Source organism: Anopheles stephensi, chromosome 3 (assembly GCF_013141755.1).
Source record: "Anopheles stephensi strain Indian chromosome 3, UCI_ANSTEP_V1.0, whole genome shotgun sequence".
In the NCBI taxonomy this organism is placed as follows: Eukaryota; Metazoa; Arthropoda; class Insecta; order Diptera; family Culicidae; genus Anopheles; species Anopheles stephensi.
The window spans coordinates 53,543,662-53,561,765 of NC_050203.1; the positions used below are offsets into that span (position 1 = coordinate 53,543,662).

General features: G+C 42.0%; 1 protein-coding gene across 3 annotated transcripts in view; it reads left to right on the top strand.

Annotated features, from left to right (window-relative positions):
- LOC118513242 (protein O-mannosyl-transferase TMTC2) overlaps window positions 1-15,341 on the top strand; it is a 179,224-nt gene extending 163,883 nt beyond the window's left edge. For all 3 annotated transcript variants that reach the window (XM_036058798.1, XM_036058799.1, XM_036058800.1), the window contains exons 9-12: window positions 10,062-10,202; window positions 10,301-10,385; window positions 12,873-13,030; window positions 13,206-15,341. In XM_036058798.1, the coding sequence (XP_035914691.1) occupies window positions 10,062-10,202; window positions 10,301-10,385; window positions 12,873-13,030; window positions 13,206-13,382 (561 nt within the window). In that variant the 3' untranslated portion in view covers window positions 13,383-15,341. The remainder of the gene's footprint in view (window positions 1-10,061; window positions 10,203-10,300; window positions 10,386-12,872; window positions 13,031-13,205) is intronic.
- The last annotated feature ends 2,763 nt before the right edge of the window (window positions 15,342-18,104 follow it).

Here is an 18,104-nt window from a genome sequence, read left to right on the forward strand (position 1 = left end):
CGCCCTGTTTCCTGTTCGTGCTGTGTAAGTCACAGGCGGTACTTCCGCCTAGGCTCGAGGAAATGGTGTTTGATTGAGCCTATGGGCTTATGTGTGTATGTGTGAGTACCTGTACTTGTTCCTTTCTTCTTTCGCTTTATGCTGTGCAAACATCGTCCAAAATTTCGGCTGACCAATATGGAAAACTTTACCTCTTGGTGTAGATTGCAACCTATGTGTGTAGCTTTCCAGTTCCCGTTTAAAAAAAAACGAACACACACACAAACACACATCCAACTTCCAGCAAAGGAAAAACTCTAATGTACAACTAGACGTTGGGATGTCTTCTCCGGCTTTTTCTTCCCCTGTTCAATTCCTTCAAGGGAGCAGACGAAAAACGCTTCACATCCTTATTTTATTACCAACGCTGTATAAATTGGAAATTTTATTAGTATTATAACATCCACACGCACACACACACAGGAAATACGAAACGGATGGGAGTTCTTCCAGTCTCGTAGCCCGCCAAAACTCGTAAGAGAAAAGGAAAAGCCTACCGAATCGGTCACAATTCACGGTGATCCGCCTCGGTGCAGTTTAGTTTTATTAGATCGACAGTATTTTCTGACGTTTTACGAGCACGGCCCTGTACTGCACGATGCTGTTCGTTTTTGGACCGAATCGAAACAGTGGTTTCGGGGGCGGTACGATAAATGAAAAGGATTTGGGTCTATTGGCACATCATTCTTAATGTGTGTTTTCTTTTTGCTTTTCTTTGGGTTACGCTAGTTTGAGGATAAATTATGATAAGAAAATGCTAGAAGACGGTCCGCTGCGAGTGTCTGTTTCGGGCTGCATAAATAAATGTTAATTATGTTGCATTGTGTTTAGTTTAGTAGGATACTCTTGGCTAGTGAGATGATAGAGTGAAAGCTATTGTTAGATTCCTTCTCTCGATTTAAGAACACCTTCTTGTTGGCAATCTTTTTACTCTGGTTTAAAATTATGAAGGATGCTTGATTTTGTAATAGCTGTCTCAATATAAGAGTTCTGGTTTACCAACAAGAATTCAGAAACTGTTTTAGGCTCATTAAGTAGTCAAAAGATTTTGAAGATCTGAGGAGCAAAAATTCATAATACCAGATCTTGATTATGTCCGTTTCCACTGGTGATTATCGTTATCCCTTTAGGCTCTTCAACTACATGGGATCTAGTCCTGCCCTTACGGATTTTTTACTCAATTTAATCGCAGTGAGAAAGTAGTCCCGGCGATAGTGATCCCGCGGAGACTGGTTCTTCCGCGTAAAGACCGATGCCGTTTTCACTTGGTTCAGAATCTTGAGTATAAGCATTTGATTTGGCTAATTGAAAAAATCAGGTTAAAGTGTATATGGTTTGGACGTACTTATGTAAAAAAGAGAAGATTCCCAGATAAAATTGATTGCACTTTGCCTTTTACGGAAGCCAATGGTGTAGCAGACTCTGATTATCTGAGTTTATAATCCTGTCCATGAAGTCTTCCTAGGACAGCTAGCAGTGTGAAGAATATCTAATTAACGAAAACTAATAGACGTGTTAAACTCCTTCGTCGTTTTTTTCTTCCTTGGCGCTACAAGCTCAAGAGGTTTTGGACAACAATATTTGGCTTCCTTTTACCCATCGATTATGTGTACTAGAAGCCAATCTGGATTGGTTTCGATAATCAGTCCTGCCATGTTAAGACCGGTGCTGTTACTGCCTTTGCCACCAGGTCGCCTAAGTTGTTCTGCATTGAACGAAATGGCACAACCGACTCAAGATCAAGGTCTAAGAACCAGCTCATGAAGCATATCTACTTAGTCTGATTATCCTATAGCCATAGGATTCCAAGTTACTGCGCTATCGAAAATGGATTACAAAATGTATAAGTTGTAAATTCCTTCAAGAATTCAAAAACCACTCAATGAATTTTGTGAGCTTTATTGGAGAAAAATATTATGAATTTTAAACGAACCTGATTTATTTAAGAAAAACCTGAAAAAAGTAATGGAGGATGTGCTCAAAATTATTGCGACAAAAAATAATTTTTAATTATTAGGACAATGATCAATACTGCAAAAGGAGTCAAACTAAGAAATCACCCTTTAGCCCTATTCTTCGGTGTTATCTAGTTAACATCCTAAAACAAACATTTTCTAGAGCATTTAGAGCCAATTTACTAAGTGCCATCCCATACGCTTAAAAAACTCACAAGCAATCACATATAGAGTGACAACACTACAAAATTGCTCTGCTTTTCGCCATTAACGGTCCTTAATGGCCCCATTCCCTGGACGATGAAGGTTTTTATATTGCAAAAGCTTCGTAAAAAAACTTTTATTTTTTCCAATTGATAAAATATTCCTTTAGTTTGCAGCTGTACACCAACCGAGCAATAAAATAGAATAAATCGAAACCTTTGTGGCTGGCCACAGTAAACAACAATCTACATGCAAACTAATCGGATATTAACCATTTTGCTGGGAATTAATATTTCCTTCCCACCGGAGTAGAAAATATGGCAGTGTGGCATACAAACACGCTAAAAGTACCCATATGAGTAAACTTTTACAAAATAGTTCCAGTGATGTACGTGGTGCTAACATTTTCACATTGTTTTCCATTACGTAGATTTTTTTCCCTCTCTCTGTGTGTGTGCGGATGGGTTTTTCTCTTGCGCTACTGTCTCTCCGTAGCATAATAAACTCACCCAGCGGGTAAGGTGTCACCATCCAGCTGGCGACAAAAATGAAAACACCTTCAACCGGAAAACTCGTTTGTGGGGGAATAAAGTGAACTGAACGAATTTAATCTCACCGTGCCACTGGGTTTTTTGTTCGCTTTTCCTTCTAAGCTACCACCCTTTACGCCTTCCCACGGTATTCGGAAAGTATTAAAATATTTACAAACCCGTACCAATTTGTTTACGCAAATCCAACAAGTGAAAGTTTTCCCTACCGTATGTGTGTGTGTGTTTGGAATTCTGCGTGTATGGAAGCTGTGACGCCAATGTGTCCTCGGAACCGGTTCCAACTTTGGCTGCTGGTGTTGGTGCTGAAGGACGACTTTTCCGGTTGCGCAAGCGGAACAAAATGCAAAATGTTTCCGGCCAACTTTGTGCTTTTTTTGTGTGCTGCCTGCCGTTGTTGTTGTGTGTGAGCTACGGCTACATCCCCGGCCAGCATACGACACCTCCGCCTGTTTTCTTCTTCCGGCCCTCGTAAGAGGTGTCCTTGGGTAAGCGGGTGAAAGACAACATGAGGCAAGACGCAACTTGTTCCTCCACTCGCTCACCGTACACCATGAGCGGCACGGGTAACTCTTATTGCCCCAGGAATAAGCGACGGCTGGGAAGAAGCCTGGGACCGGCACCGTAGCTCTGGATGCAAAAAGTTGTACACAATCTGTGACAACGAAGTTGCAAATGATTACACTTTGTGATAAACTGGAAAAGCTCATGTTTTTGCCTCCCGTCGTCTGGTGGAAAATATTGTTCGGTCGCACGCATCGTTCCCGCCCCTTAGACCCAGCAGGAGCAGGCTTGTTAAACTGGGTTGAGTTACACATGTGAAATATTCGCGCAGAAGAACTCGAACTCGAACAACAACTTTGACAGTACTCGTTCGCGTGTTGCTGTCTATGTGGCGCACAACGGCGACGAGGAAGAAAGTACAAACTGTCACCTTGACGGTGCTTTTCACTCGCCGTAGACCAAACTCTTTCGCGCTCCGTGCTCTGTTGAAGCAATCTATCGTATATGCATGCGCCCCGACAACAAACCTTCCCATCGAAGCAGGAAAGCACTTTCATTAAAAGAAATTGTTCACTTTTCGTAGTGGCAACAGCACCATCTTCGGACCGTTCTTAATCATCCAACTTCATCTTCGGGCCCCAACTTCAAAGCAACTCTTCGCCAATCCGTCCCGCACGAGTTGGGAGGATGTGATTTATGAAAACAAGTTTATTCTTAATTAGTTTCTTCAGATTTTTCGCCCCACCCCGTCTCATTTGGCAAAGGATGCAGATCTTTCGCTTGGTGAAGCATGCATCATCTTTCCGTCGCCGGAGGTTTGGCGATAGTTTGGCTGTGCGTCGTCTAAAGTTTGACGATGTTCGCGTTAGCCTCACGCATAAGAAAAGCATTCTTTTGTGAAGCTAATTATTATTTAGTTGCTTCACTAAAAACGGGGCATTTAAATGAGCACAAAATTTCCAACAAGCAAGTCTAAAGTCGCATCTTAACACGTTTGCTGCCACAGTTTAAAGCTTTTCGATGGTTTTCGTTGCTGCGCATGTCATCTGTGAGCCTTTGGTGAGGAAAACTGTTAAAGGGCGGATGGAAAACTGCGAGCGGTCAATGTGGAAGTTCACGTGACGCTTGTTGCTTCTGAGCTAGGAAAAGGAAAAGTCCTGCAATGCCGGCACGAGCGCCGTTTGTTCTGCTCGAAACAATCATCGATGCAGGTTTAGAGACACTGAAAAGGGTTCTTTCCGTTTTTCATGGAAATGAGTGGCAGTAGATTTGCTGATAAATGTGTGTACGTAATGGTATGGTTTCTGCTTTTCATAATAAGGCAATTTAACTGCTTGGTTTGAGCTGGTATCGATGATTCGATCGGAACATGACACATTATATGCATCGGTATTGGTTTACCTCGGTTATGCTGCATTTCATTATGCCGAAGCACTTCACAAATTATCTTTCACTGACATTATCACTCGTTTCACAACTAATGAATATGAAATTTAATCCAGCTGGTGTAGTCTTTGGATATTCGGTTGTATTTTTTAACTTCTATTTTTCTTCATTATGGAAGCGAATGTACGCTATGGGACGTTGCTATGAGTACGGTATTTGATACTTTCGATTGCTTCATATTCGATTTTCTATAATTCATGGTACTCAAATTATTAACATTAGGGACAATAAATCTTTTGAAATTGGAATAAATGTTCATTTAAATAAGACTTGAATTTTTCTATGTGGAAAATTGAATGTTTTGAATAACTTTTATCTCATCGTTTCAGATCGTCATTAATCCTGTAGAATTTGTCCAGGTATAAACTATCTCCTTTGAAGAAGACAGTTTTTGTTTGCATTAGGAGTAAACGGGCGCCAATAATGTGTGATGACGTCTTATGAAGGATAACACACTAAGCCATTATTCTTCTATGTTCAAACGATTCAAGTGCAAATTTCAGACATCTTCTGCTTCTTCTTTGGCACTACAACCTTGACAGGTCTCAGCTTGTTATTTCTGGCTTTCTGTGACTTGGCTTTATCCGTAGCAAAGTAGTCAGCCTTGCGCACTGAGAGGCGATATGGATCGGACCTCGGTCCTGCCGTGTGAAGACCGGCGACACCTCGGCTACCGGCTTCCATTTCCGAAAAAACCAGATTTTCGGACATTTAGTACAGTAATTTAAAAAAGCTCCACTTCTGGACATGGGATCAATATTTATGAGTAACTATCCTTTTTTTTGCCGTGATGACCAAACGATTGCTTCGTCTCACCATCAAGTGTGCCAGGATGCACAGTATTACATGAATTTTAGTCAAAAAAAATTTAAGATATCACATTTCTTAACAAATACAAACAATGAAACCAAGAACAAAGAGAGCTTTGAAAGGTATCAATTTGAACTGGTGTAGGAAACCATGCTTGGTGTGATTGCAGAATCAGACTGACATTGCATACCTCATTTCTACAAGAGATTCTTCAGTGTTTTATTTAGAAGTTTTTTTCCCTTCCTAAACTTGATTGTACATCTTATGGCTTTACCGTGCACTGAGGGCTCAGTGGTAGATGCGACAACGGTGCTGGTTTTCACACTGCAGGACCGAGGGCCGAATCCTATCTGAGCTATTCCTCCATAGTGAGGCCTGACTATTCAACTATGCGGCATCGATAAGTCTAGTTAACTATAATTGGTAGGAATGACTTTAGAGAACGCTAGGCCAAGAAAAAAGACGAAGATGCTCCTGGGTTCCAAGTTCATCACTGAACTGAAGCATATAAAGTTGTATTGTTGGGTAAGGCAGTTTGTTGCAGTAGCTAGAATGGCTAGAAGATGGTAAAATCAGCTTATTACAGTTTATAGGTTTAGAGCTCCAGTTTTAGCGTTCAGTGTCAATTTAAATTTAACACCTTCTAAATTATCTTATCAAAACTTTCACCAATCTGTGATAAAAACGAAAAAATAGTGTGACGTGAATTTTCCTTGAATTTCCCGTTTCAATCTCTCTCCCATAATACAATCGGCAAAACGAGTTCTCTAATCAATAATCATTTAACGCATCATAAAATGTTACTGTTTTAATCACGCTTTATCATCTTTATGTTCTTTTGTCATCATTTTCTCTTACCATGATGGCAAATGGCAGCTAAAAGCAAGCACATTATGTGTGTTTGTTAATAGGTTATTGGTGCTTTCTCCTTTCTTGCTCATTTCTTCCTACAATTGGGTTTCACCACCTTTTTCCTCTATCATTTTATGTATTTCAATAACTTTAACCACACTCGAACAGTAGCTCGAGTAGCTCCAAATCGAGCGAGTGATTGCTGCGTTCGGTGACCGGTGGTTTAAATCTTTTCCACCAATTCAATTCACACCGTAATAAACGTTTATCTATTTGGCCATTTGCGATACCTTCCCTTCATCGTGCATCGGGGTTAATGGTCTCTCTACCTGGTGCGAGAAGATCGGTTGGTCATCGTCCAAATGTCCTTCGCAACCGAACGCCAGAAGGTAGCTCGTCCGATAAAGATATGTTTATGGCAGGAAATTGACTCGCTTTTTTTTTATTTGTTCGTCCATTCCATCTTACCGCCTGCGTTCGTATCGACCGGGCCTCACGACGACGCTCACGATCAAAATTGGTGCGGGATAAAGCTGAAGTCATTTTCACTCCATGTGCACCATCATCATCTGGGATGATACCGAACTGGCACATTAAATTTTATATGATTTCAAATAAAATAAAATAATCAATTAAATTGTCCCATTTTAAGTGGAACCATTATGGGTGAAAAATACGAGCGGTCGATGGGTGGGGCGTGGAAAATGAGGCAAAATCCTGTTTCCGGTTTCTCTGCAGTTTTTGAATGTTTTCTTCCGAATAGAATAAGACTGTTAAAGACGTTTGAAAGTTTCCATTCCTCGAAGCACTATGTGTGTATTTGTGTGTGATTCCGCATGATAAGAAAATGCACTTGCCAAATCGTCAAAAGAATATTCCACCGAAAAACTTTTCCCCTCACGGGAAATTGGGAAAATTGTCTGCCTTTAATGGGTCACCATAGCTACGGAGGTAGCAGGCTGCTACACTTTCGAAGCAGGAAATATACTTTTTTCCCTTCCCCAGCAATTGGGGCCTTAAAAGGAGAATTGAAATTAAATTTAACGGCATTTCGCAGTGTGGAACATTTCGGCATGCTAATCATCCAGCTGCACAGCGATGCAACTCCCGAATGTGGTTTCCAGAATGCAGGTCAAATGACCGGTGCGAGCGACGTCGGTGTCGGTACACTTCACTCGTTAGCTCTCACTAACGAAGCAAAGGGGCAGGAAAACCGTCACCAATTTACAGCTGCCGAACGGCCGATTCCAAGCAAAGGGTGCATCCATGTGGCACAAACTCACCACCACTTTGCATACCATGCAGGCGCGTAACCACCGAAAGCAGCTGCAGCGAGAAAAAGGGGAAAGAAACAGACACCGGAAATAATTGGATAATCATTTCTAATTAGAAACCACGGTTCTCGTTCGCTTTTCGCCACCCATCTTAACTCATTTGCAGCCATTTCGTTTCGGTTCGTGCCTTTGCTTTGTGAATGCGCTGCTGCTAACGAAATTCGCGGAATGTTCGTTTTTATTTGGAAGGACGATGAGGAACGGTGTCTTTAATTTTTCTGACCGTCATCTTAAGGTCGTCGCCGGTTAATAGACGCGGCCACAGCCAAACGAAGCAATTGTGCACTTTTACGATTATGGTAAGCATATTTTCTTCTCCCACGTAAAATGTGTTTCCACCCGCCGCTTTTTTTTGCTGTCCTGCAAGTGGAAGTTATGACAAACATAAATGTTATATTGTGACCAGAGTACGATGTTGAAAGGGAGTTGTGTTTCTAAATGGTTGGTACGTGTGCTGCTCGGTCGGTGAAACAAAATTGCTGCCCATTTGTGTGAGATGCTCTGTGCGATATCATTTCTTCACGTTTAGTGGGAACCCGTTAGAATGCAGCCGATGAAATGAGCAGAGGACATTCCTCGAACGACGAATATTATTTTTTTCTAGCTGACGTTACGAAGCACTATTAAGAAACTATTGAGAGGATCATTAGTGTACAAAACAATAGCTTTCTTGGCACGTTTAGTGTGAAAATTTTTACTACGTGTCTCTAACTATATTATACCACGCTTTATCTTGCAAAAATGTTATTTTTTTATATGTAATAATTTGAAGGTGATAAGTTGATCGAAGAGGCCAATGAGGTCTCAGAGTGCCAAAAGTCTATTTAAACGATTATCGAATCGATCGATTATCTATTATTTATATTTTCCTACTAAAAATGAGAATTCCTGATTTATCATTTTTAATCCATCCCATAGTCATAGTTGAAGCTCAAAGTATCTAAACTGGTTCTTTATACCTGAACCAGACACCAAAATAAACAAAAAGCTATTTATCAGACCAGATAAAGCTAAAATAAATACCACAGTAAGCTGAATTTGACATTTTCCTGGGGAAAAAGAAATGAAAATGAGACAAACAAATTTTGTTAAACACTTTTTATAGAAAGAATAGTTTATCTTGCACTTCATTTGAATTTTAAGAATTACAGTACTAATCCGATAAATTTATTGCTGTGAAGGGCTACGAAAACTGATATTATTTTTGTGACTTATACCATGTTGGTGTTACTGGATATTCTATTGAAAACTCTGTTAACTTCATGAACAATATAGTCTGATAAGTTTGAAATCTAGGAAGTTAGGAGGCTTTTTACCGGAAATTCGACAGCAAGCAAGCGCCGGTCGAACGTAATCCGACCGACTGTAAGATATCTTTCTTTCTCAGAAACAATCTTAAACCTCAGTCACAGGTTTCTATTCCACTTTGATTTTATTTTACTGAGTTCAAGAAATACATGTTGTCTCGGTTCGGAAGTCCGGTGAGGATCATCATTTTACATGTGATTTGTTTCCACAATTCAGACAGGTTCAACTTTTTTATTCACTCGACATTTTCTTACTTTTAACACGCAATCTTTGCATTCGAATGAGATATTGCTTCCTTTGGGAATGTTTAGCCATCTACAAGATTTAAAAAAATAATAACACCTTGATTTAAAGCAATAGCTTGCACACCCTGTATAGCATTAAAACCCTTGCTTTTACAAGTAAAATTAATATCGTCTTCTTCCTTATCACTACAACCTTGAAAGGTCTCGGCCTGCCATTTCTGGCTTTCTGTGACTAGATTTTATCCGTAGCAAAGAAGTCTGTCCGGACTACAAATCCGGATGGGATTTGAACCCCGGACTTGTCGTGTAAAGACCTGCGACATTATCGTCTCGGCCACTGGATCGCCCCGTTTTTTAAATATACTCAACATAAAAGAGGAAATATTAAAGCTTTTGATCCATATGGCTTTAAACACATTATGCTTTCAATAGCAATACTTTAAAAGATTATTTTTCAGACGGAAAAATCATCCTTAAAAATAATTAAAAGAGTAAATAAACGTAATGAGTTCTTCTTCAGAAAGTTTTCGAAAGCATGGGTCAGACATGGCGTGAGAATTCAACATTCCAAACCAGAGATTTCAACGTTCCATACTCATTCCCAAGAACCAATTCCATGGTCAATGATGCGGTGTTCATTCGGTTCTAGGAAAGCTTACCAATCAATTTGACAGAGTTTGGCTAGTTTGAAGAAACACTAATTTCATGTTTTCTTTGTATAGTTTTAAACATAAAAAAAAAACAAACAAACAAACTGCACTATTTTGAAAATCACTAACAATCACCCACCGTTAACCTCTTCCTTCCAACTCGCAGGGTATCTACCATCGTTTGGGTGACATCTTTGCCCGTCTTAGCCAGTGGAGTGAAGCGGAACGGTTTCAACGGGCGGCCCTCGAAGCCCAACCGGATCACATCGCTGCCCATCTATCGTACGGGACGATGCTGGCGCGAAACGTAAGTATCCGTCCCGAGCTCGAATTCATCCCTCCGCCTTGGAACATGACAACTCACACATTCTCACCACTGTCCCCCTTTGCCCGAACCCTTTACAGAGCAGCCGAACGTCCGAGGCGGAACAGTGGTTCCGGAGAGCACTCCGGTTAGCACCGAACGATGCCAGCGTACACCATCATTACGGTAAGAGCCACAGCATCCCGATAAGACATACAAATTGTCCCGCTCGCTTTCCCACTTATCGATAAGCAAAAACGCAACGGGCGGTGGAACATTGGTGGCCGTAAAGTAAAAAGTAGTTATTGAAAAGTACAACAAGCACTCCTGGGTGGATAACGATCTGCTTAGGGGATGCCCGAACCACCGAGAAAGGTGCCCCGATGTTCGCTACAACATCAGCTTTGATCGTATCTTGACCCGAACAAACCCAGCAGGCAACACGGGAAGACGGGGCTTTGCGCTGTATCAAGCTGCCCCCTTGACTGCTTTTCTATTCCCGACTGAGTTTCTTGAAAGTCGTTGCCATACACACACACACACACACACACACACACAGAAACACACCTTTCAGCCTCTTCAGACTGCTATCCTTCGCCCACTTTTAAAGCTTTCTCAAAAGCGATGCACAAACGTCAATGCCATCATTAGTCACTGTCACTGGTGCGGGGCAGTCGGAACCGAAGACGGTACGCTTTTCTTTATTGTTAGACACATCCCTCTCGCTCTCCCTTCTCATCCCGACCCCCATATGCAAACCCATCTTCAGCAGAACCCGCTTTTCCAAGCGTGCAAAGCTTTGTTCGGCAACTGCAAACTTGACTTGCCGGTGAATGTGAGTTTGCATTCTTGTTATGCTGTTTTCCGTTCTTTTGCTTACCCCTTTTTCCGACCCCAAAAACCCCTGCCCCCATGAGAGAGGGAGAGAAAATTCAAAGGAAAAACATAACAATCAGCGGGAAAAAGTACTACGACAGATGGAACGCTGCTTGAGGATGCTCCTGCTTGCAAAAACCATATGTAACAAGCCGGTTGCGCTAGCAAGGATCTGTTTCTCTCCGGCACCCAAGATGCTGCTGGAAAGGTCGTTCGAGACGAGTGCAAAATAATTGAATAGATTGCTTCACAAAATGAGGTCTGGAAGGTTGGGAGCATTGCGTGCGGAGATGAAAAATCTGAATCTGAAATAAAATATCAAGTATCCAATTAAGGGGCCTGCCTACACACCGGAGGGGAAGCAAAGCAGCGTGCGCTGCAATGTGTCAGTGCACTGCTGGTGGGGGGAAAATAAGTTTGCAACTGAAAATTTCCCTTCGACCCTTATCTATTATTATTCAGGCATCAGCCACCTAAAACCTTTATTCTAGGAGGGTTATGATCGAATATTTGCTACGCTTTTTAAGCGATGCACCTCGACGATAGCTCTCGTACTGGTGAAGACCTTTAAGGAATCGCTGTACACTGGAACCTTCTGAAACATGAGGCCGCAAATTATTGTGGAATGTGGTTCCAACAACGTATTTGCCCTTTCTTATATGAGTCTTTGCTGTCCTCTTCCTGTAGCAAGAAGGGCATACACCAACACGGTTTTATGTCCAGAAGATCAACGACTGTAAACTTGACAAAAAATGTAAGCAAGTATCACAAATCTATTGACGCTGGTTTTCAGGTTGATACCATATAAACTGAATGTAAAACGGACTTGGACAGTGTGTCTCACAGTATTCTACTCGTCAAAATACACAGGCTTGGTCTACCTGAACGCTTGGGTGAAAGGATCTGCTCCTATTTGATCGGTCAATCCTATTCTGTGAGGATGGACCCCCAGAAATGATCTGTCCATGGTGCTTCCAGAGGACAATTAGATGTTATTTGTGGAAGGTGCTTAAATATTCAAAGAAATATGGGAAAATTAAGACTATTCTTGATTGCAGGCCTCATTGAGCATGTTTAATAGTTGGTGTAAGCTTAGTGCTCTGCCTTGACAAATGATCAGCGATAAAAGTCGACCCATTACAAGCTCTAGCAATCTTCATTTACGTGTTAAACGTGCACGTGCATTGTGTTAAGGATCTGGGAACTTATTCTTGACACAAGGCTCAATCAAGATTACAGCTCGATAAGGTCATCTCAAGATGTGGCTTGGGCTGGTTATGAACATGATGCGTGAGCTTCGTGATCCATTGTCTGTAAAAACGCTGTACTGCTCCCTTAAATGGTTGGTGATGGAGTACGCCATACGCTTATATGGCGGAGGTGCCAAATGCATACGCTTCCTCTTCTTGATGAGCGTTTTGAGCACTTAAAGTTATCATTCATCACAGGCCTCCTCAACGGCAGCATCATCTATCCAGCGCTACTTACCTCTGCTAACTGGTAAGCGCCAGCCATAGTAATTGATCAATGGTGGCAATAAACGAACCACGGACTACCTTTGGTTTCTACGGCCCGCTTCTACGCATGTGTCGAGAATTTAACGCTGTCCTGTCCATTGTTTGCCCAACCCTCCCCGTTAACGTTGTTCTCTCTAGTAATCCCGTGTAAAATGTATTAAAACTTTTAAAACTATATTGTCGAGAGCACTTAGCAGTCCCGCGAATAGTAATATTAATATAAATAAAATGATTTTTATTGGAAATATTAAGTTGCGGTGTTTTTCTTTCCCAATTTTAGCTGAATTTCTATCCTCCCAGCGCCGTACGGAGGAAGCGTTCCAGTATCGGGTAAAGGCGGCTGAGCTGGCTCCGGAAGATTACGCACTGGTAATGGCGGCCGCCTCAAGTCTCCGGTTGCATGACCGCAAACTCGAAGCCGAACGGTGGTACCGACAGGTAAGCAGCAACTCCCAACACTCAACACCATCAACCCAAGGGATTGATGAATAATTACCTCTCTCTCTCTCTCTCTCTCTCTCTCTCTCTCTCTCTCTCTCTTTGCATCGCTCTCTCTCTCTCTTTCTTTGATACTCTTCACTCCTCTTTACGCTCCCAATGGACGGTACGGTAGGCTGTGAAATTACGACCACAGGAAGCCCGTGCACACACCAACCTGGGAGCGATTCTACACCTGCTCGGGCGCACACAGGAAGCGGCCAACAGCTATCGGGAAGCGCTTCGGTTGCAACCGGACGATCTGACCACGCTTTCGAATCTGGCCAAGCTGGGCGTACCGGCCATATCCTGAGACGCTACGGCAGGGCGGCCAGCTAGTGTCCGGAAGCCCGGAAGTTGATTGCAACCGACGGGGACCGAACGAGCGATGGCGATGATGATGGCCGGATGGAAGTGAAATATGTTCGCTGGGAATTGATTGAAATCGTTGTACAGAGACTGTTGTGTAGTGTATTAAAGGGTGCGATAGAGCGAGAGAGAGAGAGTATGAGATGCAGAGAAAAGGGAGTCACAAAACCAAATAGTAAATAGATGAAATGTATATAGAAAGGAACAAAAGGGTCAGAATGTGTTGGAAGGGAATTGTTGAAGCAGCTGGAAGCTCCTTGAAAAGAAAACCAAACAATGCGTAGGCTAGCTAGTGAACAAAATCGATTAACCCTTTGACCAGGACAAGGACAACAGGGGAAGCCCGCCTAGTGGAAATGGAAAATTAGGAACAATTGTGTTGGAACTCTGTTGAAAAGTATAAGTATATATATATATATATATTTAAAACAAACAGCAAAAAAGCAAAGCAAAACTAGTAGAAAATGATAAACGATTATGTTATGCGAGCTGCAGACTTTGTTCTGTTTACGGGCAAGCGAAAAAGGGATAGGAACGGTCCGGTTAGACAACGACGATTTTTAATGTGCGTGCCGAGTGAAGTGTGGACATCCGAGCTCATGCTAGTAATCATACTATCGACTGTACATACAAAGTTTATAAAAAAGGATGGAAAGAAAAACCGAACAAAGAGCATCAGTGCTGTATATAACGATAATCAGACAAATTGGATCAACCATCACAACAAACATAAACGAACACTTGCAAATAAACGAAACTGAAACGAAACGGGGCATAATGAACCAAATAATGAAATACAAAACCACACAGAACAAACACACACACACACACACTGAGAAATATATTATCATACGAACGCATTTAGTATCGGAAAGGTAAATCAACCAACCTAACCCACTCCCTCATTAACGAAACCTCGCTCACTTCCAGGCAGGCAGGGCAGCTCTCTAACAAAATGTGCCAGGACGGAGGCTGATTCCAGATTGCATTTTTTTCTCCTTGTAACAGACCTACGTGCATCATCAAGTGGCATCTCCACAATGTAAAACTGTAATTAAAGGTTTTGTGTTTATTATTATAATTATTTGCGTAAAGTGCGGGTAAACAGGAACATGGAGTGAAAGGCACCCCCCAATCCCATCCCAGTTTGGTTCGTTTGTAAGCAATCGAAATAAACATTGCACACCGATCGATGATGATCCGCCAAATGCATCAATCCCGTTTTTACCGTGAATCAATCATCACACTCCCATACAACACGCATAAATACAGCTAAGTGCGAGCAGGTGGTGGTGATCTGAGCTGGGGGACCGGCATGTATTTACTGATAATGAAACGCAAAACAAAACAAGAAAAACCTATATATATACACACACGAAGCCAGCAGTGCAAATACTTCACTCTCCGCAGTGCCGGAAATGAACTTCCATTTAATGAGAAGATCCCATCGTCGTCGAGCTTTGGGCTGCCAGACAAATTAATTTGCGAAACCGAAAGGAAGGATGCACCAACAACAAACAATCAGACAGCAAAGCAGAATCACAATAAAATCAATGAAAATGAGAGGACCGCAGGGTCACTGTCATATCGTGGCACGGTGGTCAGTGAAAGAAGTTCATCAGCATGCAAACAATACGCACCTGTATCTCCCCCGACCCGGTCTCCTCTGGCCGCAGCTGGAGGCTTCCCCAGGAAAACAAAACCGAAACACAGATTATACATTATACATGAATAGAAAAAAGCAAAGAAAAAAAGCGGGAATAACTCACCACACAGGATCACTCAGTTAAGGAAAAGAATAATTTATAGTCGCAAAACCGACCCGGACCGACCGGTGGCACACGCTCCACGCACCAGGGAGACATACATTTATGAATACAATGCAAATTTATTAATGAAAACATGTGACCGTTTTGTTGTTTTATTTCTCCGTACGTTCAGCCTGACGCTGATGGCGTGTTGGGTAAGTAGAATCATACTGCACGTGCTTTATTACCTTCCGAAGACGAACGTTCCGAACGTTCCGAACGTTGCCGGCGTGGTTAGAAGTTTGATTTTCTCGCTGCCTGTTTTCAAACTAATCGATGAGCTTTCAGGCCCCCTCTGCTCCCCAACCATGTGAGAAAATGCACGCTTAAACGCCCATTGTCCCCTCCTAACCACAAAGGTGTCGGTGCGTAACGCTAGCGGAAGTACGCGTGCTCAGCCTCCAGCCACCAGGCGCCTCCATCGCACACGTGTTCGCTAATGATGCTTCCAATTTCCGTCCCGCTATGGTGCTATGGTTAAGCGAAAGTGAAAGCCTCCCAGGTACGATGTAACATCTGGAAACGACCACTCACCGGTACCTGTTTTGGGCCAAACCAATCTCCGCGCAACGGGATGATGTTAAACTGAATTATTCATACGGTTACTGCACGACCTGCTTCGGTTGCTCTTTCGCTTGCTAATTACATTATCGAGCCACCTGCCTCGATTCCACCACCACCCTCTTCTTAACAGTCCAAAATTGTGAAAGATTGTGTCCTACCGGGTGTAGGGTAGAAATTTAATTCTGCACACTCTACAGCCCGTTCGTCACCCGATCATAAACTGTCACTCTTAACGGTTCGGTCCCGGAATTGCTTTCACACCCACATTTTCCTTACCGTTTCTTCCTCCTGTCATTGCCATACCCCTTTACCTGGCTGCCACAACTACTACTAGCAGCTAACAGCTCACACTTTCCAATTAAGGTTCCACGGAGGTACCCTTCGAGAACCCAATCAGTTCAACAATTTTACGATACACAAGAGCGGTTACAGTGGTACAGACAAAGCGAGAGGGGTAGCGAGGGATGAAGGGACTTCCTCGTGACCGTTGAGATTAGAATATTTTTCATGCCTTTATTGCCACCCGGGGAAATCATCCGTCCAAAGCGTGTCCGGAAGCGTGTATTCGGTGCCGAAACATCCTGGGACACCTCGTGGTATAATCATCATAAACGCGATGAAACCTTTCGGCAAACGAAACGAATCGCTAAGGTGCTTGAAGGGGGTGGTGGGAATAGGAAGGAAAGGTGGAAGATCGAAAGGTCAATAAAATGCTGGGATATGCCGACAGGGACTGCTGGCACATCGAGCCGAAGCCACTGATCTTGTTGAAGGTGAGAAATGAAGTACACAGTTGTTGATGAAGCAGAGGTCATAATGGGTCAATGGTATTTTTATTTTCAATTTTTCTTCTTCTTGTTTCATTGCTTTACACTTATAGAGAAAGTCATATGAAAACATCAAGAATATCAATTATGATTTACGTCTTATGTTGTTGAATTTTGAAAATTTTATATGAAAAAAAATCATCCATTCAGGAAATTTATAGAACTCAGCACTAACAACAACAGCTAGGTTAAAATACGTGCAAGGCTGTTAATAAGTTATACTACAGCCTTCTCTACTCAAAATACACGTCACGGACGTTCAAATCGGGAACTGTAATTATAGTTCTGTACACTTATAGTCCCAGTGCTCTTATACGCATCTTGAACATGGACTTTTTACATCCAAAACTGAAGAATTCCTCAAAACCACTCTCGAGAGAAAGATGCGTCGAAGGATTTTTGACCCCCCCTGTGAGAAAGCTGTAAGCCGCGCCGAATAATTAAGAAGGCGCTCGTATGACGATATCTACGAACTGAATGATGATCTCACCATCATGAAGCGAAATAGTTTATATCAATCCAGTATTTATAATAGTTTATAAATATCCAGTTTATACCAATTCCTTAGGTCTTTCATCTTCAACATCTTGAAGTTGTAGCCCCGAAAGGAATCTGCCTGTCGCTTCTGACTTTTTGTTACTTCAATTTACCTGCAAATGGCTATTCAGTCTTGTATACGGATCATCAAGTACAGAGAAGGTTTGGTAGGCTAGAATAGAAATAGTGATGAAGTTGATGCTCTCAGGATATTGATTATGTAAAAGACAATACTAATGCAATCAGTAAATAATAAACTTATCTAGAAACGTGATGGTGTTTAATAGACTTGAAGAAGATAAACATTTTTTTGAAAACGCCTTAAAGAAGAATAAAAACAAATCAAGCTTTAAAGTACAAATAACTGATAGTAGGTCAATATCCCACTAGTAAATTTTCATTATTTTAACATTCAAATGTTTTTTTTTTTAATTCTTTCTCCGAAAACATTCCTTAAGGTGATTAATTTTAAACTCGATTTAAATTTTGTCCACCAGGAGGCAAAAAACTTTCCTAGATCCCACTATCCCACCGACAGTGTCTGATCAATAATTTACAGCACAGCAACCTTTGACTCTTTTAGACCAGCAAAAATGAGCCAAAATATTACACGGCCCCTCAAAACTCGTCCGGCATCCTCTTGCGCTGGGAGCTCAAAGTTCGTAGAGATAAATTGTTCATTTTATTGCTCCGGACTGGATCCAATAATAATTCGATTCAGAACTGTGGCAAAACTATCCCATCCCGTCGAACGCGCATCTCATAGACTCTGACCAAAAACCCAACCTTGGTTGTAATCTCCTTCGATGGCCATAAAATCATCATCCTACCATTTGCTGTTATGGTGCTTGTATTCTCATATTTGTTGGAATGGCATTTGAATTTGCCACATCGAACACACACCCACACACACACACATTGAGTTCTACG